This window comes from Mytilus galloprovincialis, chromosome 13, assembly GCF_965363235.1.
Source record: "Mytilus galloprovincialis chromosome 13, xbMytGall1.hap1.1, whole genome shotgun sequence".
Lineage (NCBI taxonomy): Eukaryota > Metazoa > Mollusca > Bivalvia > Mytilida > Mytilidae > Mytilus > Mytilus galloprovincialis.
In genome coordinates this window covers 21,156,680-21,176,878 of record NC_134850.1, presented here as the reverse complement: position 1 = coordinate 21,176,878, position 20,199 = coordinate 21,156,680, and the positions used below count along the sequence as shown (strand labels likewise).

Here is a 20,199-nt window from a genome sequence, read left to right as displayed (position 1 = left end):
TTTTGTAATTTCGTTTCGCGTGTTTCGTTTGATCATTTCATAAAGTATATCGATTCTCACGTGTTATCTTCTTGACGTGTGTACCGGAAATCAATACCGAATACACAATATTCCTTTATCTCTATTTGTAAAGCCTAAAAGCAGTGGTAAATTATACATTTACAACATGACTTCTTGTGTACAAAATGTCTCTTAACGAACGTTTAATGATAACTAGTGTATTAATGGCATTTATTTGGTAATCGAGACGGGATCTTCGTTTGCCGTAATCGATATTTGTAAATAACTAATGCATACACGTACAGTGAATGATATTATAAATACATGTAAACAAAGAGAAAATGGATAACAAGCTTGATAATAAGGAAGTCAAAGAAAAAAAGACAGGTAATGCACATTTTATTTATAAAAATAGAATTAACATGAATACATTGTAAGTCACGAATGTATTGTAAAATTTGGGAAATGTTTCCGCATATATTCATTACGTACATGTAATTAATGTATACATGCAGGGGTTTTTGCTCATTGGTGAAGGTCGTACGCTTGCGTATAGTTGTTAACTTCTAAGTCATTTGGGTTATTGGTGAGAACATGGTTATTATAGCTGACTATGCGATATGGGCTTTGCTCATTGTTGAAGGCCGTACGGTGACCTATAGTTGTTAATGTCTGTGTCATTTTGGTCTTTTGTGGATATTTGTCTCATTGGCAATCATACCACATCTTCTTTTTTATATTAATTGGAATTCAAACTACAACATATTCTTATTTTTATATGTACTGTTATTTTGTATCGCCGGTCTGCCTCATATTTTTATTTTTATCAGTAATGTTCTGTTTTATTCACTTTTATGTTTCATCTACCTCGAAGGACCATATTGATTAATTTGTTTCATATTGAAGTGGGTCAATAAAAAGACTACAAAAGTCACACTTACAAATGAAGGTTTGAGTTGCTGACTAAGTGTAAAACGCAATGCTTAAGAAGAAGAATATTAAATAAACCTAAATGTAAATGTTGATACTTTTTCATTTAAAAAAGGTGGCAGGTGATTAGGCTTATACCATGCATACAGACGGAATATTCAGTTCGAAAGTGGTGAAATGCAAAATCACATTTTCGGAGTCTTTTATGTGCAAGAAGCGAAGTGGAGAAAAATTTAGTAAAAAATATTACAATTTGCCCTTCAACATGATCAACGTTCCCTTATTTTCGTCAGTATGTTACCTTAAACCATAAGTATTATTTGGATACGAAATAAATTAGAAATATGTATAATAAGTTAATTATTTGCACAGTTTATATTTCATTTCATTGCAACATATTATCAAATTATATTATAATAATGAATTTTATAATGTCAATCAAGGGTATTTAATTGGTAAAATGAATATACTTATTTTTTTATTCCATTGGAAGAGTTACTAATAGTATCGTCGTCACCCCAGTTGTGTAGATGGATATAGAAAAAATAATCAATATTATAGAGGACTAAACATGAGCCACTAGCACAGTCTTTACACATGTAATCCATTCACACAATATTTATCAATTTACACTGACATGTAAATGCAATACTTTTCTATTTGAAATTAATCTTATCTATAAAGTTTCAACGTTCTACGTGCTCTATATCTTTATTTTCTGGCCGGCATTTTAATTAAATGAAAATAAATACCATAAATTTGGAAATAGATATGCAGAATAAATTGAATTGATACACATGATATAGTTGCCATTGAGTTAGAAGCCTTGCGGTCTTTGATTTATTGCAGGACATTAAAAACAAATTACTTAAAGAATATCGTGATGATTTGTGCGACACCTGATTTTCACATAAACCTTTACAAAAACAGTTACAACACCTTCTTCAGGAAGAAAAAAACCATCAGCAATATTATGGTATACATATATGCTCATACGTCTGCACTCGGCTTGTTGCAAACAGTTGTAAACAGACTACAAGATATCTGAAATAAAGACGACTGTGGGCACTCAGATAACCAAGTACATTTAGCAGTATTCAAAGACAAAAATATATCTGATGTACCATAAAATGAACTATTATACTTCATGTTAAAATGCAAATATGAATTTGTGTGTTACTAGTTTAATATCTTCTCTTCATAGTTTACAAACATTGTTAATGCTACGATGTCGAATTAATTAATAAAAAAAACAACATTAAAATTAAAAATTCAAGCATAATTGAACATTCGGTACAGTTAATTCATTACACACATTTGAGATAGTGTTAAAGAGCAGAATGTTGCCACTCGAAAAAAAATTTCAATCTCGGCTTCGTCTCGGTTGACATTTTTTTTCCTTTTAGGTATTATCTACTTCATCATTTCAGTTATGTGTTAAATATTTCACGAAGTTTCGTTTTTCGATAGACTGCAAGTCTTATGCTTAAAGAGTTGAATATTATCATGATATACACAAAGTTACGTTTTATAGATAGCCTTCCTGTTTTATGCTCACAGAGCTGGATATTGTCATAATGTACACGAAGCTACGTTTTTAGATATCCTTCCTGTCTTAATATGCTCCCAGAGATGAATATTATAATAATGTACATGAAGCTACGTTTTTAGATAGCCTTCCTGTCGTATACTCCCAGAGATGAATATTATCATGATATACACGAAGTTTCGTATTTTTAGATAGCCTTCCTGTCTTATGCTCAAGGAGTTGAATACTGTCATTGACTGTCATGATATACACGAGGTTACGTATTTTTAGATAGCCTGCCTGTCTTATGCTCCTAGAGATAGACATTATCATAATGTACACGAAGTTTCGTATTTTTAGATAACCTCCCTGTCTTATGCTCACAGAGGTGGATATTATCATAATGTACACGAAGTTTCGTATTTTTAGATAGCCTTCCTGTCTTATGCCCACAAAGATGAATACGTACTGTTATGATATACACGAAGCTACTTTTTTTAGATAGCCTTCCTGTCTTACAAAATGTATGCTCAAAGAGATGAATACTGTCATAATATACACGAAGTTTCGCTTTTTTAGATAGCCTTCCTGTCTTATGCTCACAGAGATGGATATAGTCTCGATCACCCAGACGCATATTTAAATATAGCTCTACTTTGAAAAATAAAGCGGCTGGATGATCGAGACTAAGAATGATATTGTCATAATATACACGAAGTTTCGTATTTTTAGATAGCCTTCCTGTCTTATGCTCACAAAGATGGATACTATCATACCTCTTCTTCTGGGGATTTTTCTTTGCATACTCACTAAGGGTGAACTTCAGCGTGGCCATAGTTTGCATGTCGAAATCATCAACTAGCAATTCAAGTGCGTCGTCGATATTGACTGATAATAACATCACACAGGATCAATGCGGGGCTCTAGAATACGCAAATTTTACAAATGAGGTGAGACATTTTATATTTCATGTTATTCATTCAAACACATTGATCATATTGATCCATAACTTTTACATCAACAAAAGAAGGTTCTTCATGCTTTAACACCTTCGTACACGATTGCTCTGACGTCTGGCTGTCTTTCTTAAACGACTCGGTGTGGTGTTTTTCTCTCTGACGGCCTTTGAGGACTTCAACTGGAGGTGAGACAAGTCATGGAAGAAAAGTTCGTCAGGACTCGGACTATCCTAGCTATGATCATCAACAAAAGGCTGTCAGATTTCAGGAAATCTTTGACTATTCTATCGTTACTACTGCATGTTAATGCTTTCTATTGTATAATGAATGGTAACGTGTTTGCCTTGGTCAAATCAAATTAAAAACTTGGAATTGATATTTGTTGCTTATTCACCACGCTTGTTGCATTAGAGGAACTAGTCTGTTCGGGTTCAATACTAGTATTTATACATGATATTTGTCCGAGAAACGTGCATGAAATGCGTCATGGCTAATACAACTTTTTATACGACCGCAATAAAATTTTGCGGTCGTATATTGGTATGACGTTGGCGTCGTCGTCGTCGTCGTCGTCGTCCAAAGACGCATTGGTTTTCGCACTATAACGTTAGTCTACATGTAAGTAAATAGAAATCTATGAAATTTTAACACAAGGTTTATGACCACAAAAGGAAGATTGGGATTGATTTTGGGAGTTTTGGTCCCAACAGTTTAGGAATTAGGGGCCAAAAAAGGGCCCAAATAAGCATTTTTCTTGGTTTTCGCACAATAACTTTAGTATAATTAAATAGAAATCTATGAAATTTAAACACAAGGTTTATGAACACAAAAGGAAGGTTGGGATTGATTTTGGTGGTTTTGGTCCCAACAGTTAAGGAATTAGGGGCCAAAAGGGGGCCCAAATAAGCATTTTTCTTGGTTTTCGCACCATAACTTTAGTATAAGTAAATAGAAATCTATGAAATGTAAACACAAGGTTTATGACCATAAAAGGAAGATTGGGATTGATTTTGGGAGTTTTGTACCCAACTGTATAGGAATTAGGGGCCCAAAGGGTCCAAAATAAACTTTGTTTGATTTCATCAAAAATTGAATAATTGGGGTTCTTTGGTATGCCGAATCTAACTGTGTATGTAGATTCTTAATTTTTGGTCCCGTTTTCAAATTTGTCTACATTAAGGTCCAAAGGGTCCAAAATTAAACTTTGTTTGATTTCAACAAAAATTGAATTATTGGGGTTCTTAGATATGCTGAATATAAACATGTACTTAGATTTTTGATTATGGGCCCAGTTTTCAAGTTGGTCCAAATCAGGGTCCAAAATTAAACTTTGTTTGATTTCAACAAAAATTGAATCCTTGGGGTTTTTTGATACGCTAAATCTAAACATGTATTAAGATTTTTTCTTATGGGGCCAATTTTCAAGTTGGTCCAAATCGTGGTCCAAAATTAAACTTTGTTTGATATCAACAAAATTTGAATCCTTGGGGTTCTTTGACATGCTGAATCTAAACATGTATTAAGATTTTTTTTATTATAGGCCCAGTTTTTAAGTTGGTCCAAATCGGGGTCCAAAATTAAACTTTGTTTGATTTCAACAAAAATTGAAAATATGGGGTTCTTTGAAATATCTGAATCTAACAATATATTTAGATTTTTTATATTTGGGCCTGGTTATCAAATTGGTCCACATTGAGGTCTAAAATTAAGGGTCCAAAATTGAACTTTATTTGATTTCATCAAAAATTGAATTCTTGGGGTTCTTTGATATGCTGAATCTAACCATGTATTTAAATTTTGGATATTGGACCATAATAGGTAAAATTATTGTCCAATTTAAAATTCTTAAGTTTTTAAGTTTTAGTTCTTAGACCACATTCATTCTGTGTCAGAAACCTATGCTGTGTCAACTATTTAATCACAATCCAAATTCAGAGCTGTATCAAGCTTGAATTTTGTGTCCATACTTTCCCCAACTGTTCAGGGTTCGAACTCTGCGGTCGTATAAAGCTGCGCCCTGCGGAACATCTGGTTGATTTATATTTACATCTATAACGGAAAACTAGGAATTGATGAAAAGTGCTGGATTACAGCTAATTTTTTTAGAATAAAACTGAGTTGTTAAATATGAATGTAAGGGTATACATTGTCTTACAGAGAGCTGAATTCGACTGGAGTAGGGAAACCAGGTCGTCACTTCTGTCTGCGTTTTTCTGGGGATATTTTGTAACACAGATTCCCGGCGGTTGGTTGGCAGACAAGTTTGGAGGCAGACGTGTGTATGGTACAGCTCTAGCTGTTGCCGGTATAGCAACAGTCCTAATTCCCGTATGTGCTAGAACACATATTATTCTGTTGTACATATTGCGTGTAATATGTGGTTTAGCAATGGTAAGTTTATATTTTACCAATGTTATATAATGCAAGTTTCATTTCAAAACTTCTTTTTGATTTGCGATTGTCCCATTGGATGCTTAAGATTCTAATTTTATAGTCTGCGCATGTGTTACCTTCCAATTAGGTTCTGGGTGGGTGGTGTTAACAGAGTACTCAGAAGACATTATAGGATATTACTGTATAAAATGGATGAAATAATAAATAACAAAATAGATATGGAAATAAAATTTAAACATAAAGAACACTTGTCAACTTTCCATAATGTTTAGGGAAAATGTCCTTTCTTTAAAAAAAATAATGTGATGATTTTAAAACGTGAGCTTTATTGCAGACTAAAGGAATATTTCTTTTATCATGTTTATTTCGCATACAAATATCAGAAAATGTTTATTTTTAGGGAACTTGCTCGCCTTCAGCCACATCAATGTGGGGAAGATGGGGTCCTCGTCTGGAACGTACAAAGTTAACAGCCTCCCATCAAGTCGGTAAGTGTTAGAAGTCAAGATTTATTACAATTCTGAACATCTTGGCAGATTATACGCAATAACGGTGTTGGGTGCCGATTATTGGTTTCTTTGCGTAGATCCGGATTAAAAAATATACCTACCTTCCCTATTTTGGTAAACGATGAAAGTTTCAACCTAAACACTATATTATTTGGTTTAATTGGCACTATGATGCAGTCAGGTGTTTGATGTTTTTGCTAAAGCCATATATAAAATGACAGAGCAAAGTTGAACTGTTGCCGAAATATTATACGTGTCGAGATGTATCATCAAACAAAATGTGTTTAACCAATTACTTGTCATTTGTGTTGTTTATCATGTCTTTATGCAGTAACAATTAACAGAATGCTTGTAAAATGACAACATTTAATTTTGTTTTCAGGTTCTATGTTAGGGACTGTTGTTACATTTTCTGTGTCTGGTGTTTTATGTGAATCAGGATTTGACAACGGATGGGGTTCCATTTTCTACTTGACAGGTAAATATAAAAAAAGAAGATGTGGTATGATTGCCAATGAGACAACTATCCACAAAAGACCAAAATGACACAGACATTAACAACTATAGGTCACCGTACGGCCTTCAACAATGAACAAAGCCCATACCGCATAGTCCGCTATAAAAGGCCCGATAAAACAATGTAAAACAATTCAAACGAGAAAACTAACGGCCTTATTTATGTAAAAAAATGAACGAAAAACAAATATGTAACACATAAACAAACGACAACCACTGAATTACAGGCTCCTGAATAATGTTGTTATGCACATGACGTCATAGCAAATACTTTTAAAATGAAATCAATCTGTAAAAGGTGATAATGATAGGACATTCAGTATAATAAATTAAATAACACATAGATGAGAGGGTGAAAGAGCAGATTGGTACCCCTCGAAAAAGCATTGTCAACCTTGGCTTCGCCGCGGTTGACAATGTTTTCTCGGGGTAACAATCTGCTCTATCACCCTCTTAGATATGTGTTATTTATATGATGTCCAACCAACACATGATGGCGTCTGTGCACTTTATTGTCGGACCTCGTGTTATCATGAATGATACGTTTTATTGTGTAATGCAATTGCTTAAAGAATAACACGTGACGTGCAGTTAGCCAATCAGAATAACGTATTATAATGAAACATACATCTAATGTAATAATATAATAACATATACTCATCTCTTGCGCGTATTCATTTGAAATAGTCCCTTTTGTTTACTGCTATGTTATGCCGGCGTCACACATTGGCGTATAGACCGGCGTGCACCAAACGTACAGAGAAAATTGACAAAGTTGGTATACGTTAATTGCACGCCAGAGAAACGCTTAAGCAATCGTTAAACGCGCGCTGCATAAGTTTGAAGTACGTCGAAATACAAAGGTATACGCTTGGTGAACGCTACAACTCGTGGAAATTTTGATGAAGCATTAAAATTTTCATCCAGCTCAAGCGCGTGTCTTGCGTATACATGTACGCTACACGCACGTTATACATACGCTACCATCGCGTTTAACGCGCTACAGATAAGTTTGAGACACGCTTAAGGCACGTTGTATACGCTTCAAGATCGTTCGACTTTAACTAAAACGTATGCGGGTGTGTTTGTAACAAACACCCCATAATATAGATTTAAAGGTTATTATAATAATGTACTAGTCATTTGGTTGTATGAGGACTGCGAAGAGGACACCCTATTGTAAAATGACGTACAAAAGTATATTCTAGGGTAATCCTATCATGTCTTTGTCAGATGTAAATTTTTGTATTTCAACACACGTGAATTTGAACTTCTGATCACCAGATGACCTTATGTATAGTTGCATCTTTATATTGTCACACATCTAATATAAAAAAGAAGATGTGGTATGATTGCCAATGAGACAACTGACCACAAGACCAAAATGACACAGACATTAACAACTATAGGACACCGTACGGCCTTCAACAATGAGAAAAGCCCATACCGCATAGTCAGCTATAAAAGGCCACGATATGGCAATGTAAAACAATTCAAACGAGAAAACTAACAGCTATATAAAAAAAATGAACGAAAAACAAATATGTAGCACATAAACAAACGACAACCACTGAATTACAGGCTCCTTACTTGGGACAGGCACATACATAAATAATGTGGCGGGGTTAAACATGTTAGCGGGATCCCAACCCTCCCCCTAACCTTGGACAGTGGTATAACAGTACAACATAAGAACGAACTATAAAAATCAGTTGAAAAATGCTTAACTCATCAGATGGACAAAAATACATGTGGACGTGGCCGGGTACTTGTACATCCCGACAACAAAAAGACACTAGGAACAGAACCGAGAGTACTCGCTGTTATCTGACAGCTAGTTCAAAGCCACTAACAACTAATACAAAAAAATCATGCATCTAAGACTAAACTATTTGATTCACTTATAGGGTCTTTGCATCGGAACTAAACACATTTATTCAAAAACCAGTTGTTGGCATGACACGGGTTATGTTCTTCTCTTATATGGTATGATGGTATGATACTAAACCCCTAACGGGAAGGATTGTGCCTGATGTTCATATGATGAAATCATAATCTTTCAGTCAGTTTAATTGAAGTCTGGAGCTGGCATGTCAGTTAACTGCTAGTAGTCTGTTGTTATTTATGTATTATTGTCATTTTGTTTATTTTCTTTGGTTACATCTTCTGACATCAGACTCGGACTTCTCTTGAACTGAATTTTAATGTGCGTATTGTTATGCGTTTACTTTTCTACATTGGCTAGAGGTATAGGGGGAGGGTTGAGATCTCACAAACATGTTTAACCCCGCCGCATGTTTGCGCCTGTCCCAAGTCAGGAGCCTCTGGCATTTGTTAGTCTTGTATTATTTTAATTTTAGTTTCTTGTGTACAATTTGGAAATTAGTCTGGCGTTCATTATCACTGAACTAGTATATATTTGTTTAGGGGCCAGCTGAAGGACGCCTCCGGGTGCGGGAATTTTTCGCTACATTGAAGACCTGTTGGTGACCTTCTGCTGTTGTTTTTTTTCTATGGTTGGGTTGTTGTCTCTTTGGCACATTCCCCATTTCCATTCTCAATTTTATCAATCCGTACACATCCAACATCCAATGGATTTAGTGTAAAGACGTCAGAAACAGTCAGAGAAAAACATGACCTTGTGCAATGCCAACTTACAGGTATCGACATATTGTAGATCCATGAATGTATATATGTATACAACATACTAGTAATATTTAGTTTGCTTTTAATTTACTGATAACAAAATCAATATTTATACCAATAAAAACATTATTCAATGATCTTATTACAGTGTTGAATTGGTAACCTTTTAGAATACTGAATAGGTTCATTTAAAGGAGCGATAAGTTTACAAGGATCATTTCTAAATTTCCGGGCACGGTTAACAACATTTCCGTAAAAATGAGGATGTGCTAAGACTTGTCAAAGAATAGATATATTTAATTATTCGATGTGTGACAACAAAAATAATATTTTAGCTTTTTCACGGTTTAAGTTGCCATGCAGAAGACAACTCGGTATTTACAATCGAAACATATCTAATTGGTAACTATAAATTCATATAATGCATTTTTTTTTATGCTATTTTGTATAACATTTACGTAAGATTGTTTTTTTTGTGTATTTTAAGGTGGTTTGACTTTGATCTGGGTTTTTCTGTGGTTTTTCCTGACCCGAGACACCCCGAACGATCATCCGAGAATCAGCGTAATAGAAAGGAATTATATCATTACAAATATTGAATATAATGCAAATAAAAGGGTTAGTTGTTAAGTAAAAAGTTAGACATGTCCAATTAATGTTCCATAGAGCATAAATATGCACGTACATGTTCGACGTCTCGCCAACATCACTTGTGCTTTCTCGTCTGCAACATGATTTTTTTTTTCACCGGCGCATGTACGGTTGCAGAAAAATATGTAAATTAAGTCATTCGGAAGTCATGCATGTTTCAATACTTATTAGTTATTAGACGCTGATATTGAGCCAGGCACTAGGGAACTCGAGATATCTTGCGCACATATTATATACAAGATGTCCAAAATGCATGACGGATATCTAGTTCATATTGATTTCTATGATAGAGGGTAAACGGGGTGGGGGGAGGGGGGAAATCCACCAAAGTTAATATGCTTGAAACGGTTGAAACCGTTGGGCTCCAGCTTGTCTGCCAAAACAGCAGTTGGACGTCAGAGTAATCTCGTACTAATATAATTTGTCTTAAGTCAAATGAATGCAAAATACTGTTATTGTTTAACCAGACTTATTATTAATTCCTGCTCTTAAATATTATTTCAAATTAAATTATTAAAGTGATTATCATTTTAGTTTATTTATCACTATACTGTATCAAATAATAATTCTGTAATTCAGGCAGAGGCACTTGTCACAGATGAAAAAAAAATCCTATATGTACTTTAATTTGTTGTATAGGTATATAGGGGAAAATCTGAGACAAGTGACTGTGAATTAAGGTATTGAATTCTAATGATAATATCTTATTGTTTTGTTTTCCATTCTATTGCACTTTTCATTAATGTAACATAGAAAAATCCTTAGTTTGTTATCAACTTTGCTTTTTATTCTCGCAGACAGGAAAGGTTCCCTGGGTTGCCATGGCGAAGTCTGTACCACTGTGGGCAATTATTATCGGACATACATGTAGTAACTGGGGAATATATACCATATGGACAAGTCTTCCTGAATTTATGAAAAATGTCTTAAAATTTGACATAAAAGCTGTAAGTCTTTTGTGCACTACTTCTTTTTATTAAATCAATCTTTAAACTGTTTATTTTTTAATAGCGCTGAAAGTACAAGCTAGATGTGCAAAAAAAACCATTTATTTTAAATTTTATTTCCCTGATTATATGTAGATTACGTAAACGTTTACTTTTATGCGATTTTTGGTATGAGAAAATACAAGTTAATATACAATTTAATGATAACGTGTCTACTTAAAGAAAGATGAAAGATACCAGATGGACCTTCAAACTTATAATACAAAAACAAACTGAAAATGCATTGGCTTCAAAAAATAATAAAACCAATAGACAAACAATCCAACAAATTAAAGTACACAAAACACGACGTAGAAAACTAATTCAAAAAGACCGAACAAAATGAACCCATCTAAATACGGGGGGGGGGGGGGGGGGGGTAGGGGTGATCTCAAGTGCTCTGGAAGGGTAAGCAGATCCGGCTCAATATTTAGCACCCGTCGTGTAAGTGCGAACCCGGTAATAAGTCGAATTCGGTAGGTCACATTCGGGAAAAGCTGACGGGATTACGCACAACTAGGAAGAGGACATGTTTCATTACCGTGTTCATCTGTTTATTCGTCGATCTTGTCATGCATCAATTATTTTGTCGCATTTGTCTAAAAAAAAATGACTTCATATTTGGCCGGCAGCTTGTCCGAGATGAGATGTAATGTGTGACCCCTTTCCAGAACGTTCAGACACCAACTTGATACTTGATACCATATACTTAGTTTATGTAAAATGAACTTCGTCACACTTTTCTCAAGTACACTACTAATACTATGTCAGCAGCTTGGTAGTAGTAAGTTTTAGTTCTTACCGGGTCTATAATATACATGTATCTATATATACTTGCTTTATTTGCATGATCCTATACCTTGAATTACGAGTTGTATGTTTAACACGTCAACATGTGCATTCCTTTCGTATTATAATTATTGGATTTGCATTACTGCCATTCAATATTCTTTTATATTGCAGAATGGTGCATTATCTGCAATACCTTATATATGTGGTGCCTTCATGGCATTTGCAACAGCACATATAGCTGATTTCTTTAGAAGTAAAAAAATTCTAACAACAACACAAACTAGACGATCTTTTCAAACAGCAGGTACATGTAGGTTAAGGGCTTTTATGAAATTTAAAAGTCTACAATTTAAAATTGATACTAAAATTCAGAAGAATGGGGCTCCTATTCGAGATATTTGAGTTTTTTTAAAAATGGCAGGAAAAAGCTGACTTGGACTTTAATCATATATTTGCATTGGTATTATTTGGTTCTAAAATCGAAGGATAAAGAATCTAAAATCTGCTTAAATTTTGGTGAAGGAACTTTTATAAGTAAGAAAAAAAACCTCAGTCTAGGTGTTTTAGGGCAAAATATTTTACCTTGTATTTTAGGGACAAAAACAAGAAGTCCGAAAATCTGACATTAATTCCTAAATATCATCTTAGTTCATCCTTAAAAGTTAAATGTCTGATAATAGATCTAAATATACATCATCGTCTTAAACGACAACAAATATTTATAACTGTTGAAGCAGTTTAAATTAGGTGTCACGAATATGCAGAAACAAACAGGCGTTTTACTTATAGCGGAAGCTTTCAAAGCTTAATATCGAGATAGGATATGAGATCATATAGAGAACACGGACAGTAATTGAGAATTGACAATATTTAGCGAGAGGCGATAACCTAGTTGTCTAGATAATTCATTCTACTTATCACTATGTTGTCAACGCTGATGTCAGATTGAACCGCCATAGTAGCAAGGGGTGTTTGACTGCGATCTTAATTGACAAGGATTGCAAGTTTTCATTCCTGTTGAAAGATTTTTGATTCTATCGATTACTTCTGCTTCCTCAGAACTTTAAAACTGGTGGAAATCTTAAAGCCAAGGTCGCTTATTGCGTCTTTCAGGATGTTCGCTATTTTTTTTCAAAATAACAAGCTTTTTATAAACTGTTAAAAAAATATATATAATCTATGGGTTTTGTATAGATAAAGAAGCTAAAGGGCAGACACTAATGAAAGAGATATAAGCCATTGACAAATTGAAGGAAATACTTATTTGTAGACTTTTTCAATCATTAGTTAGAATATTATACAAATTATATAACAAAGAAAGAAAAGATTTCTCCAAGGCAGTATGCTTAATGAATTGAAATTTATTTATTTTAGCTTTTATTGGCGCAGGGATATTTCTAATAGCCACTGGCTTTGTTGAATGTGAGAAGCGAGGACTTGCCGTAGTGTTTTTATGTTTAGCATTATTGTTTACTGGGTTTGAGCGGGCTGGTTATGCTGTTAATCATATAGATATAGCTCCTAAGTAAGTGGATAATCGAATTTTCTCGTATGCTACATATATTAAATCCACAAAAAATATTAAAATCATAGTCGAAAAGATAGTCCTTTAGAAATGTATATTATTCATTTGACTATTGCCTGAGTTTTTTTACCGTAATTTTGTAATTTATTTTTCTGTTTTCTTTTTATATGAGAAGATATGGTAAAATTATCCCTAAATCTTATTTGTTATAAAAGACTGACGATTCGTGTAAAACGATACTTTTTAATCACAACAGAAAAATAATCAATCAACTTTTCTGATAATTAAAAAAGAGTCTTCATGAATGTTATGCTTGTATGACCCGACAATTGTTCGTTCAAAGTTCACATTTAGGATTTTGTATATTTCTTTAATCTATGCTTTTTATTATTATTCCGAGTCCTTATTGCGTTTTAATAATTTATTAGTTTATTGTATTTTACGCTATTCAAAAGTTACTTGTATTTTACACATAACTATAATCCTTTCATTTAGATTAATTATCAAAGATTTATATCCGTCTTTAAGATAAAAGGTTTTGTAATAAAGAATATAGATAATTTGACACTAAGTGATAACTGCCGAAAGCCATTCTTGACAAACTTATACGAAGCATGTTTTTAATCCGTAATCCCCGCTTTCGGCAAAACGCGAATTGATATTATTTAATAAAAAGATATTTGATTGGTTCATTTTCCGTATGTCAATCAGTCTTTTGAATTGTATTTTATATTTGTTTTTATGTTGTTATTCAGTTATGTTTTAATATTTGAAATATATGGATGTGAAATAAATATGTAAACTTTACAGCAATTTGGATTTTATCTCAACTACCGCTAGTTTCCCCCAGAAACTAATGAATATGACAGAGGTGACCAACAACCTGGTCATACTTGGTAGATTACATTTATCTCTCTTTTTCGTGGTATAAAATATAACATTTGTTTTATTTCAGATATGGAGGTATATTGTATGGTATAACTAATACTATTGCAACTATACCTGGAATGGTTGCTCCTGTCATAGCCGGGGAACTGACCCCAAATGTAAGTCTTACTTATTGATCGATTGATTGATTGATTGAGTATTGATTGATTAATGATTGATTGATTATTAAACAATATTCAGCATCCGTATGTTGTGATTATAAGCCCCGCCCACCAATCGGATTTCTTAGGTGCGGCCGGTTTTTATTGGTGAAGTAAGCCGCAGTGCCAGGAGACAACCACCTACCTTTGCAGGGCGGATCCAGCCATTTTAAAGGGGGGGGGGGGGGTTCCAACTATATGTCCCCATTTAAATGCATTAATCGTCCAAAAAAAAGGGGGGGTTCCAACCCCCGGAACCCTCCCCCTGGACCCGCCACTGCTTTAATTGAGTGGTTAATTGGCAATCTTCGTCAATTAAGTTTGGAGTCGAATGTAACTTGCCTCGAGCTGGGTTCGTACCACAACCCGTATACAGTTTGTCATGAAAATCCTGACTTTATAAAAAAGAAGATGTGGTATGATTGCCAATGAGATAACTCTCCATAAGAGACCAAATGACACAGATATAAACAACTATAGGTCACCGGTTGACCTTCAACAATGAGCATCGTATTGTTTTTCAAACACAACAGATGCAAAGTAAAAAAAATCAAACATTTATTTCTATTAAGAAAACAGTTTAACTTATTAAATGATGTAGTTAATACAAGTATTTATGATAAATATGGGTTCACTATCTGCTTTTTAATGTGTAAAAACTAAGAATTATCATCGTCTGTTTGGGATCAAGTGATAATAAATTGTTGTTTGGCGATTGTTTCCTTAGTTGCCACATGCCAATTGTGGATTAAACGGCAAATCTGAGCCATGAGGAAATTGTATACACGTTTCATTCGATTTTCTTTTTATTGTAGGATACCTCTGAAGAATGGAGGAATGTGTTTTACGTCACAGCAGCGTTTTATGTACTTGGTGCTATTATATATTGTTGTACAGCTAGAGGGGAAATTCAGCCTTGGGCATTGGACAAGGATAATCTTAAAGAGACTGAATTGTTTATTTAAATAAGCTGTTAACTTACTGCTAGGCATTTACATATGATTTGTTATTTTTTATTAAAGAGTTTGTTTGACTTTTAGTTTTCATTGAATTGTTTTCAGTATAAGAAATAAGACAACCTTTAACGTTTTAATTCAGCATTTGCAAAATCCATAGTTTATCCTGGAACAATAAAAATTTCTTATCCGACATACAAATTTTTTAGTACATAAAGATGAAAAAAATGCAGTTGTGTAGGAAAATATGTAAACGCAAATTTAGTATTCGTGAAGTAATTCGAAAAACTACAAAGACACCATATTAACAAAGAGTCGTAATTGAGTTTTTTTTAAATGTTCTGCAAAACTGGAACTATTATACTAATAGTATGATAGTCCCAGATCTAAGTACGTTTAATACAGAACATTTGTAAACATGATGACATGTGGGGTATTGCTCACTAAATACACTTACCCCGATGTTTTTCTATATTAACTACAGGGAGAGCAACATCGAAAGTTGAGAAATCTGAATATGATACATTATTTGTACGGCTACATGTAACAAGATGACTTGTTTAAGTTATATTAAGAAGCTATGACTTCAAGTTCGTCCTAGTTTCATAAAAATGTAGGTCATTACAAAGAAACATTTTTGTTCTGGTAATGTAATATAGGTCGACGGCGCTACATATATTTCGCACTCAATGGCATAATCAGATGGTCCAGGAGCTCTGAGCGGAAAGACATAGAAAACGGTATAACTTTATATTTGGAGCCGAATAATAAAACAAGGAGAGAAGATATAAAGGAATAAATCAACGAAGACGGAAAAAGAGACTGACAACACCTATCTTCCCACAAAAATCAGCATACATTAATTCTAAAAATCCCCTTTTTCGAGTTTAATATTTTAAAATGTCCCATCTATGGCAATGGTAACAAGTATTTTACTTAGAATGCATTTCTTTCTAACCAAAATTTGTAAACGTTGTGTGGCGTTTGTTGTTGTTTTCTAAACACTACAAAAGTAGAAAAAAATACATCGTTTAATCAGTGTTTACTGACCCTGTTTGAACTTTCAATAATGCATGCACATGTTGTTGGTAAACAGACTTTTTACAAACGTAAAAACAAATACATCGTTTTATCATGGTGAAGTTAGAAACAAATGTAGCGTTTGTTCTTACACACGATGAACGACAAACTGTAGACGCATTTTCAGCGAGTGCTTAGTTCGTCCAAATTTTATGTAAACTTTGCAAACGTATGTTAGAAACAAATGATCAAAACATGTGCGCTCTAAACCGTTTGCATCGTTTGTGTTAGAAAGAAATGCACCCTAAATTTATTTTTTTCAAAAGAGAAATTATGTCAACAGTCTGATCAAGCATTTTAGGATGTCAATCAGATTAAAGTTTGGCTTCGAATAAAATTTGCATATATAAAACATACATTAATTCTAAAAATACCCTTTTTTCGAGTTTAATATTTTAAAATGTCCCATCCATGGTAATGCTAACAACTATTATACTTAATTCCATTTTTTTCAAAGGGAAAATTATGTCAACAGTCTGATCATGCATTTTAGTATGTCAATCAGATTACAGTTTGACTTCGAATGAACGAAAGATACCAGAGAGACAGTTAAACTCATAAATCGAAAATAAACTGACTACGTCACGGCTCAAAATGAAAAAGACAAACAGACAAACAATAGTACACATGACACAATTAACATAGAAAACTAAAGAATAAGCAACACGAACCCCATCAAAAACTAGTGGTGATCTCAGGTGCTTCGGAATGGTAAGCAGATCCTGCTCCACATGTGGCACCCGTCGTGTTGCTTATGTGATAACAAATCCGGTAAATAGTCTAATTCGGTAGGTCACATTCACCATTGGCTTCGAATGAAACGTGCATATATACTGACAAAACAGGTGAATGTAATCAGATAAACATGAATATCAATTATATGGTCATTTTTATAAATTTCCTGTTACATTTGAATTTTTCGAAAAACAAAGGTTTTTCTTATCCCAGCAATAGATTACCTTAGCCGTATTTTGCACAGCCTTTTTGGAATTTTGGGTCCTCAATGCTCTTCAACTTTGTACTTGTTTGGCTTTATAACTATTTTGATCTGAGCATCACTGATGAGTCTTATGTAATCGAAACGCGCGCCTGGCGCATTTAATTATAAGCTTGGTACCTTTGATAACTATTGAGCAAGCTTACTTACATGCTTGATCAACATTATTTACAAACAGAGAAGAAGTCTTATCACAGTTTTAGCTTAATATCATGTTTGAATTTAGAGAAAAAAGTAATGCTTCCGTTTTAAAAACAAACTGTACTAAATGTACTTAACTATTATAATTCTTCGGCGACTTCCTGTTATTTCATTGGCTTCTCGTGATGTATAAATTGAACAAAAGATATCTTGAGAATCGAGGTATTAATTTGTCATGCCAGGGGCTTTGTTAGAGATGTTTTTACTTTTGACGCAAACCAATAGTTTTAATCCGGAAGTATCAACTACGGACAATAAAGTCTTAGACTTTGAAATATAATAATATACTTATAACCAAAAGCATTCTTGAGTTCAGAATTAAATACATTAATTTGCTTTCTACAAATTTAAAAGGATCTAAAACAACCTGAAGTCAACTTTATAGAGTACAATATATACGAGGGTCTTGGCGGGGTTTACTGAATATCAAGACAATATAGGTCAAATACGATTTGTAACATAAATTGGATTTTTTTCCTTTGATGTTTTTATGAAATAATTTGCTTAAAAAGTGTGGTGAGGGAAAACCATGGTATATTATATGCAAATTTATGTTGTACCATACTTTGCTAATTAAATATGCAACTCGACTAGAATCCAAAGGAAAAAAGACGGAGCTTCAGCCATGGTATAACATATTCATTTTCATGTTATTCCATGGCTGAAGCTCCACCTTTTTTTTTTTAAATGTATCCGCCTCTAAAATATTTAGGAAGCTGTAAAACATACTAAAAGGTCAAGATCTTCATTTGTTTTCATTTTATAAGAAAAGGCAATAAATTATGTGTACCACATTTCAAGAAACCCTTTTCAAACTATATACGATTGTTACGAATTTCCTTAATTTTGGAAACAATTACTAAATGTTTCTTCTTTCAGTTTTGAAAAAAATAAAATGTAAAACTATCATTTCCTTTGCGAAAATGCAATTAAATTTCGATTTAAAAAGGGGGGTATCTATACAAAAAGGAATAAATATCGGCTACAAATATCTGTGAAAAAACATGATAAGGGGACGTACACTATCTACGCCCCTGGATCCGCCACTGTTAAAATATTGTTTTATCATTAAAATTGTGTTTTAATAAATAATCTAATAAAATAACGGAAGAAAAGCATTTTTCAATTAGATGAAAATTCTGTAAAATATGATTAATTTGTATGATACATTGAAAAAAAAAAAAAAAAAACAATTCTTACCGTCATTAGAATAATTATTTAATCCTTGTCGTGGAATCCGACATTTTTGTTTACCTCAGTCTGATGACATTATGAAATTACCTGCGCCTACAATCATACACGGGGCGCAAAACTAAATCCGACATTTTCTTTACTTTCTGCAAATTCAGGGGTTCTATTACATGAAATATACAGACGATCATACACGAAGCGCAAAAGTGACTGGCTTGCGCGAGCTTCCATTTCATTGGATAAAACTGTAAAGTGATCAATTTCCAATATTAGTTGAAGGTCTTGAAGCTGTCAATCATTTTATATACCATGTGTCTTACTCATTAACATATTTAAACAAACTCATCCTTCGGATTCGTTTGTTTAAATATGTTAACTCGTAAAAACCATGGTATATATAGTACTTGTTGTATTCAAGTCTTATATGAATTTCATTTTTGAACATACCAAAGTCGTTATTTTCTTATTTATAAAAACAAAATGAAAAAAAATCTGAAACTGTCTATCCAGGATTCATTAAGTAACATATTTAAAGAATTCAAATTATTGTAAATCATAGATAGCAATAAATTTTATCACATAAATTATGCAGCTTCCTGCATAATTTCTCAAAAGAGTTTATTCAACACTTGCCTATTTAAGTAGCAATATTATTGAATCATATTAGATAGTTGAACACGCTTATTTTATGATGCCACCAACCTTTCGAGAAGTATAATTGTGTAAGTATTTATAAATAGAAAATAAACCTAAGATTGATATTAAAAAATAAATAAATGCAGATTAAATTATATCCCTAAATTCATAAACCTATGTTTATATATACATTTGTACACGAACTTGGCTTGTTACTTCGGTTGCGTGAAGAAAGGGTCTTGAACAATTAACGATTGATAGTAATAATCCTCATGTTCAAAGGCTTTCAAACAACGAAAAATGAACACAATTTTGGTTTGTCTTTAAACTTTTCTGTTCATGTTTATAATTTGTTTTGGTTGTCTTATTCGATTATTTGTTTGTGTTTATTTATTATTGACCTCTTCATATGCTCTCAGCAGTGGCGGATCCAGGGGGGGGGGGGGTTCCGGGGGTGCGCACCCCCCCTTTATTTTTGCCGATCAATGCATTTGTATCGGGACATATGTTTTGCACCCCCCCCCCCCCCCTTTTGCCCTGGGTGCCCTGGGTTAGCACCCCCCCCCCCTTTCGAAAATTCCTGCATCCGCCCCTGCTCAGTAACTAGCAGTAAT

The 20,199-nt window shown here is 33.5% G+C and overlaps 1 protein-coding gene across 1 annotated transcript; it reads left to right on the top strand.

The window, feature by feature from the left end:
- Positions 1 to 105: 105 nt before the first annotated feature.
- Positions 106 to 15,558, top strand: LOC143055896 (sialin-like). The gene is made up of 11 exons (XM_076228941.1): positions 106 to 387; positions 3,191 to 3,408; positions 5,575 to 5,808; positions 6,212 to 6,299; positions 6,703 to 6,798; positions 9,970 to 10,100; positions 10,931 to 11,080; positions 12,083 to 12,215; positions 13,286 to 13,436; positions 14,392 to 14,482; positions 15,340 to 15,558. Exons 1-11 carry the CDS (start codon positions 342 to 344, stop codon positions 15,487 to 15,489), a joined length of 1,488 nt encoding a protein of 495 aa, XP_076085056.1. The 5' UTR covers positions 106 to 341; the 3' UTR covers positions 15,490 to 15,558.
- Positions 15,559 to 20,199: the final 4,641 nt, after the last annotated feature.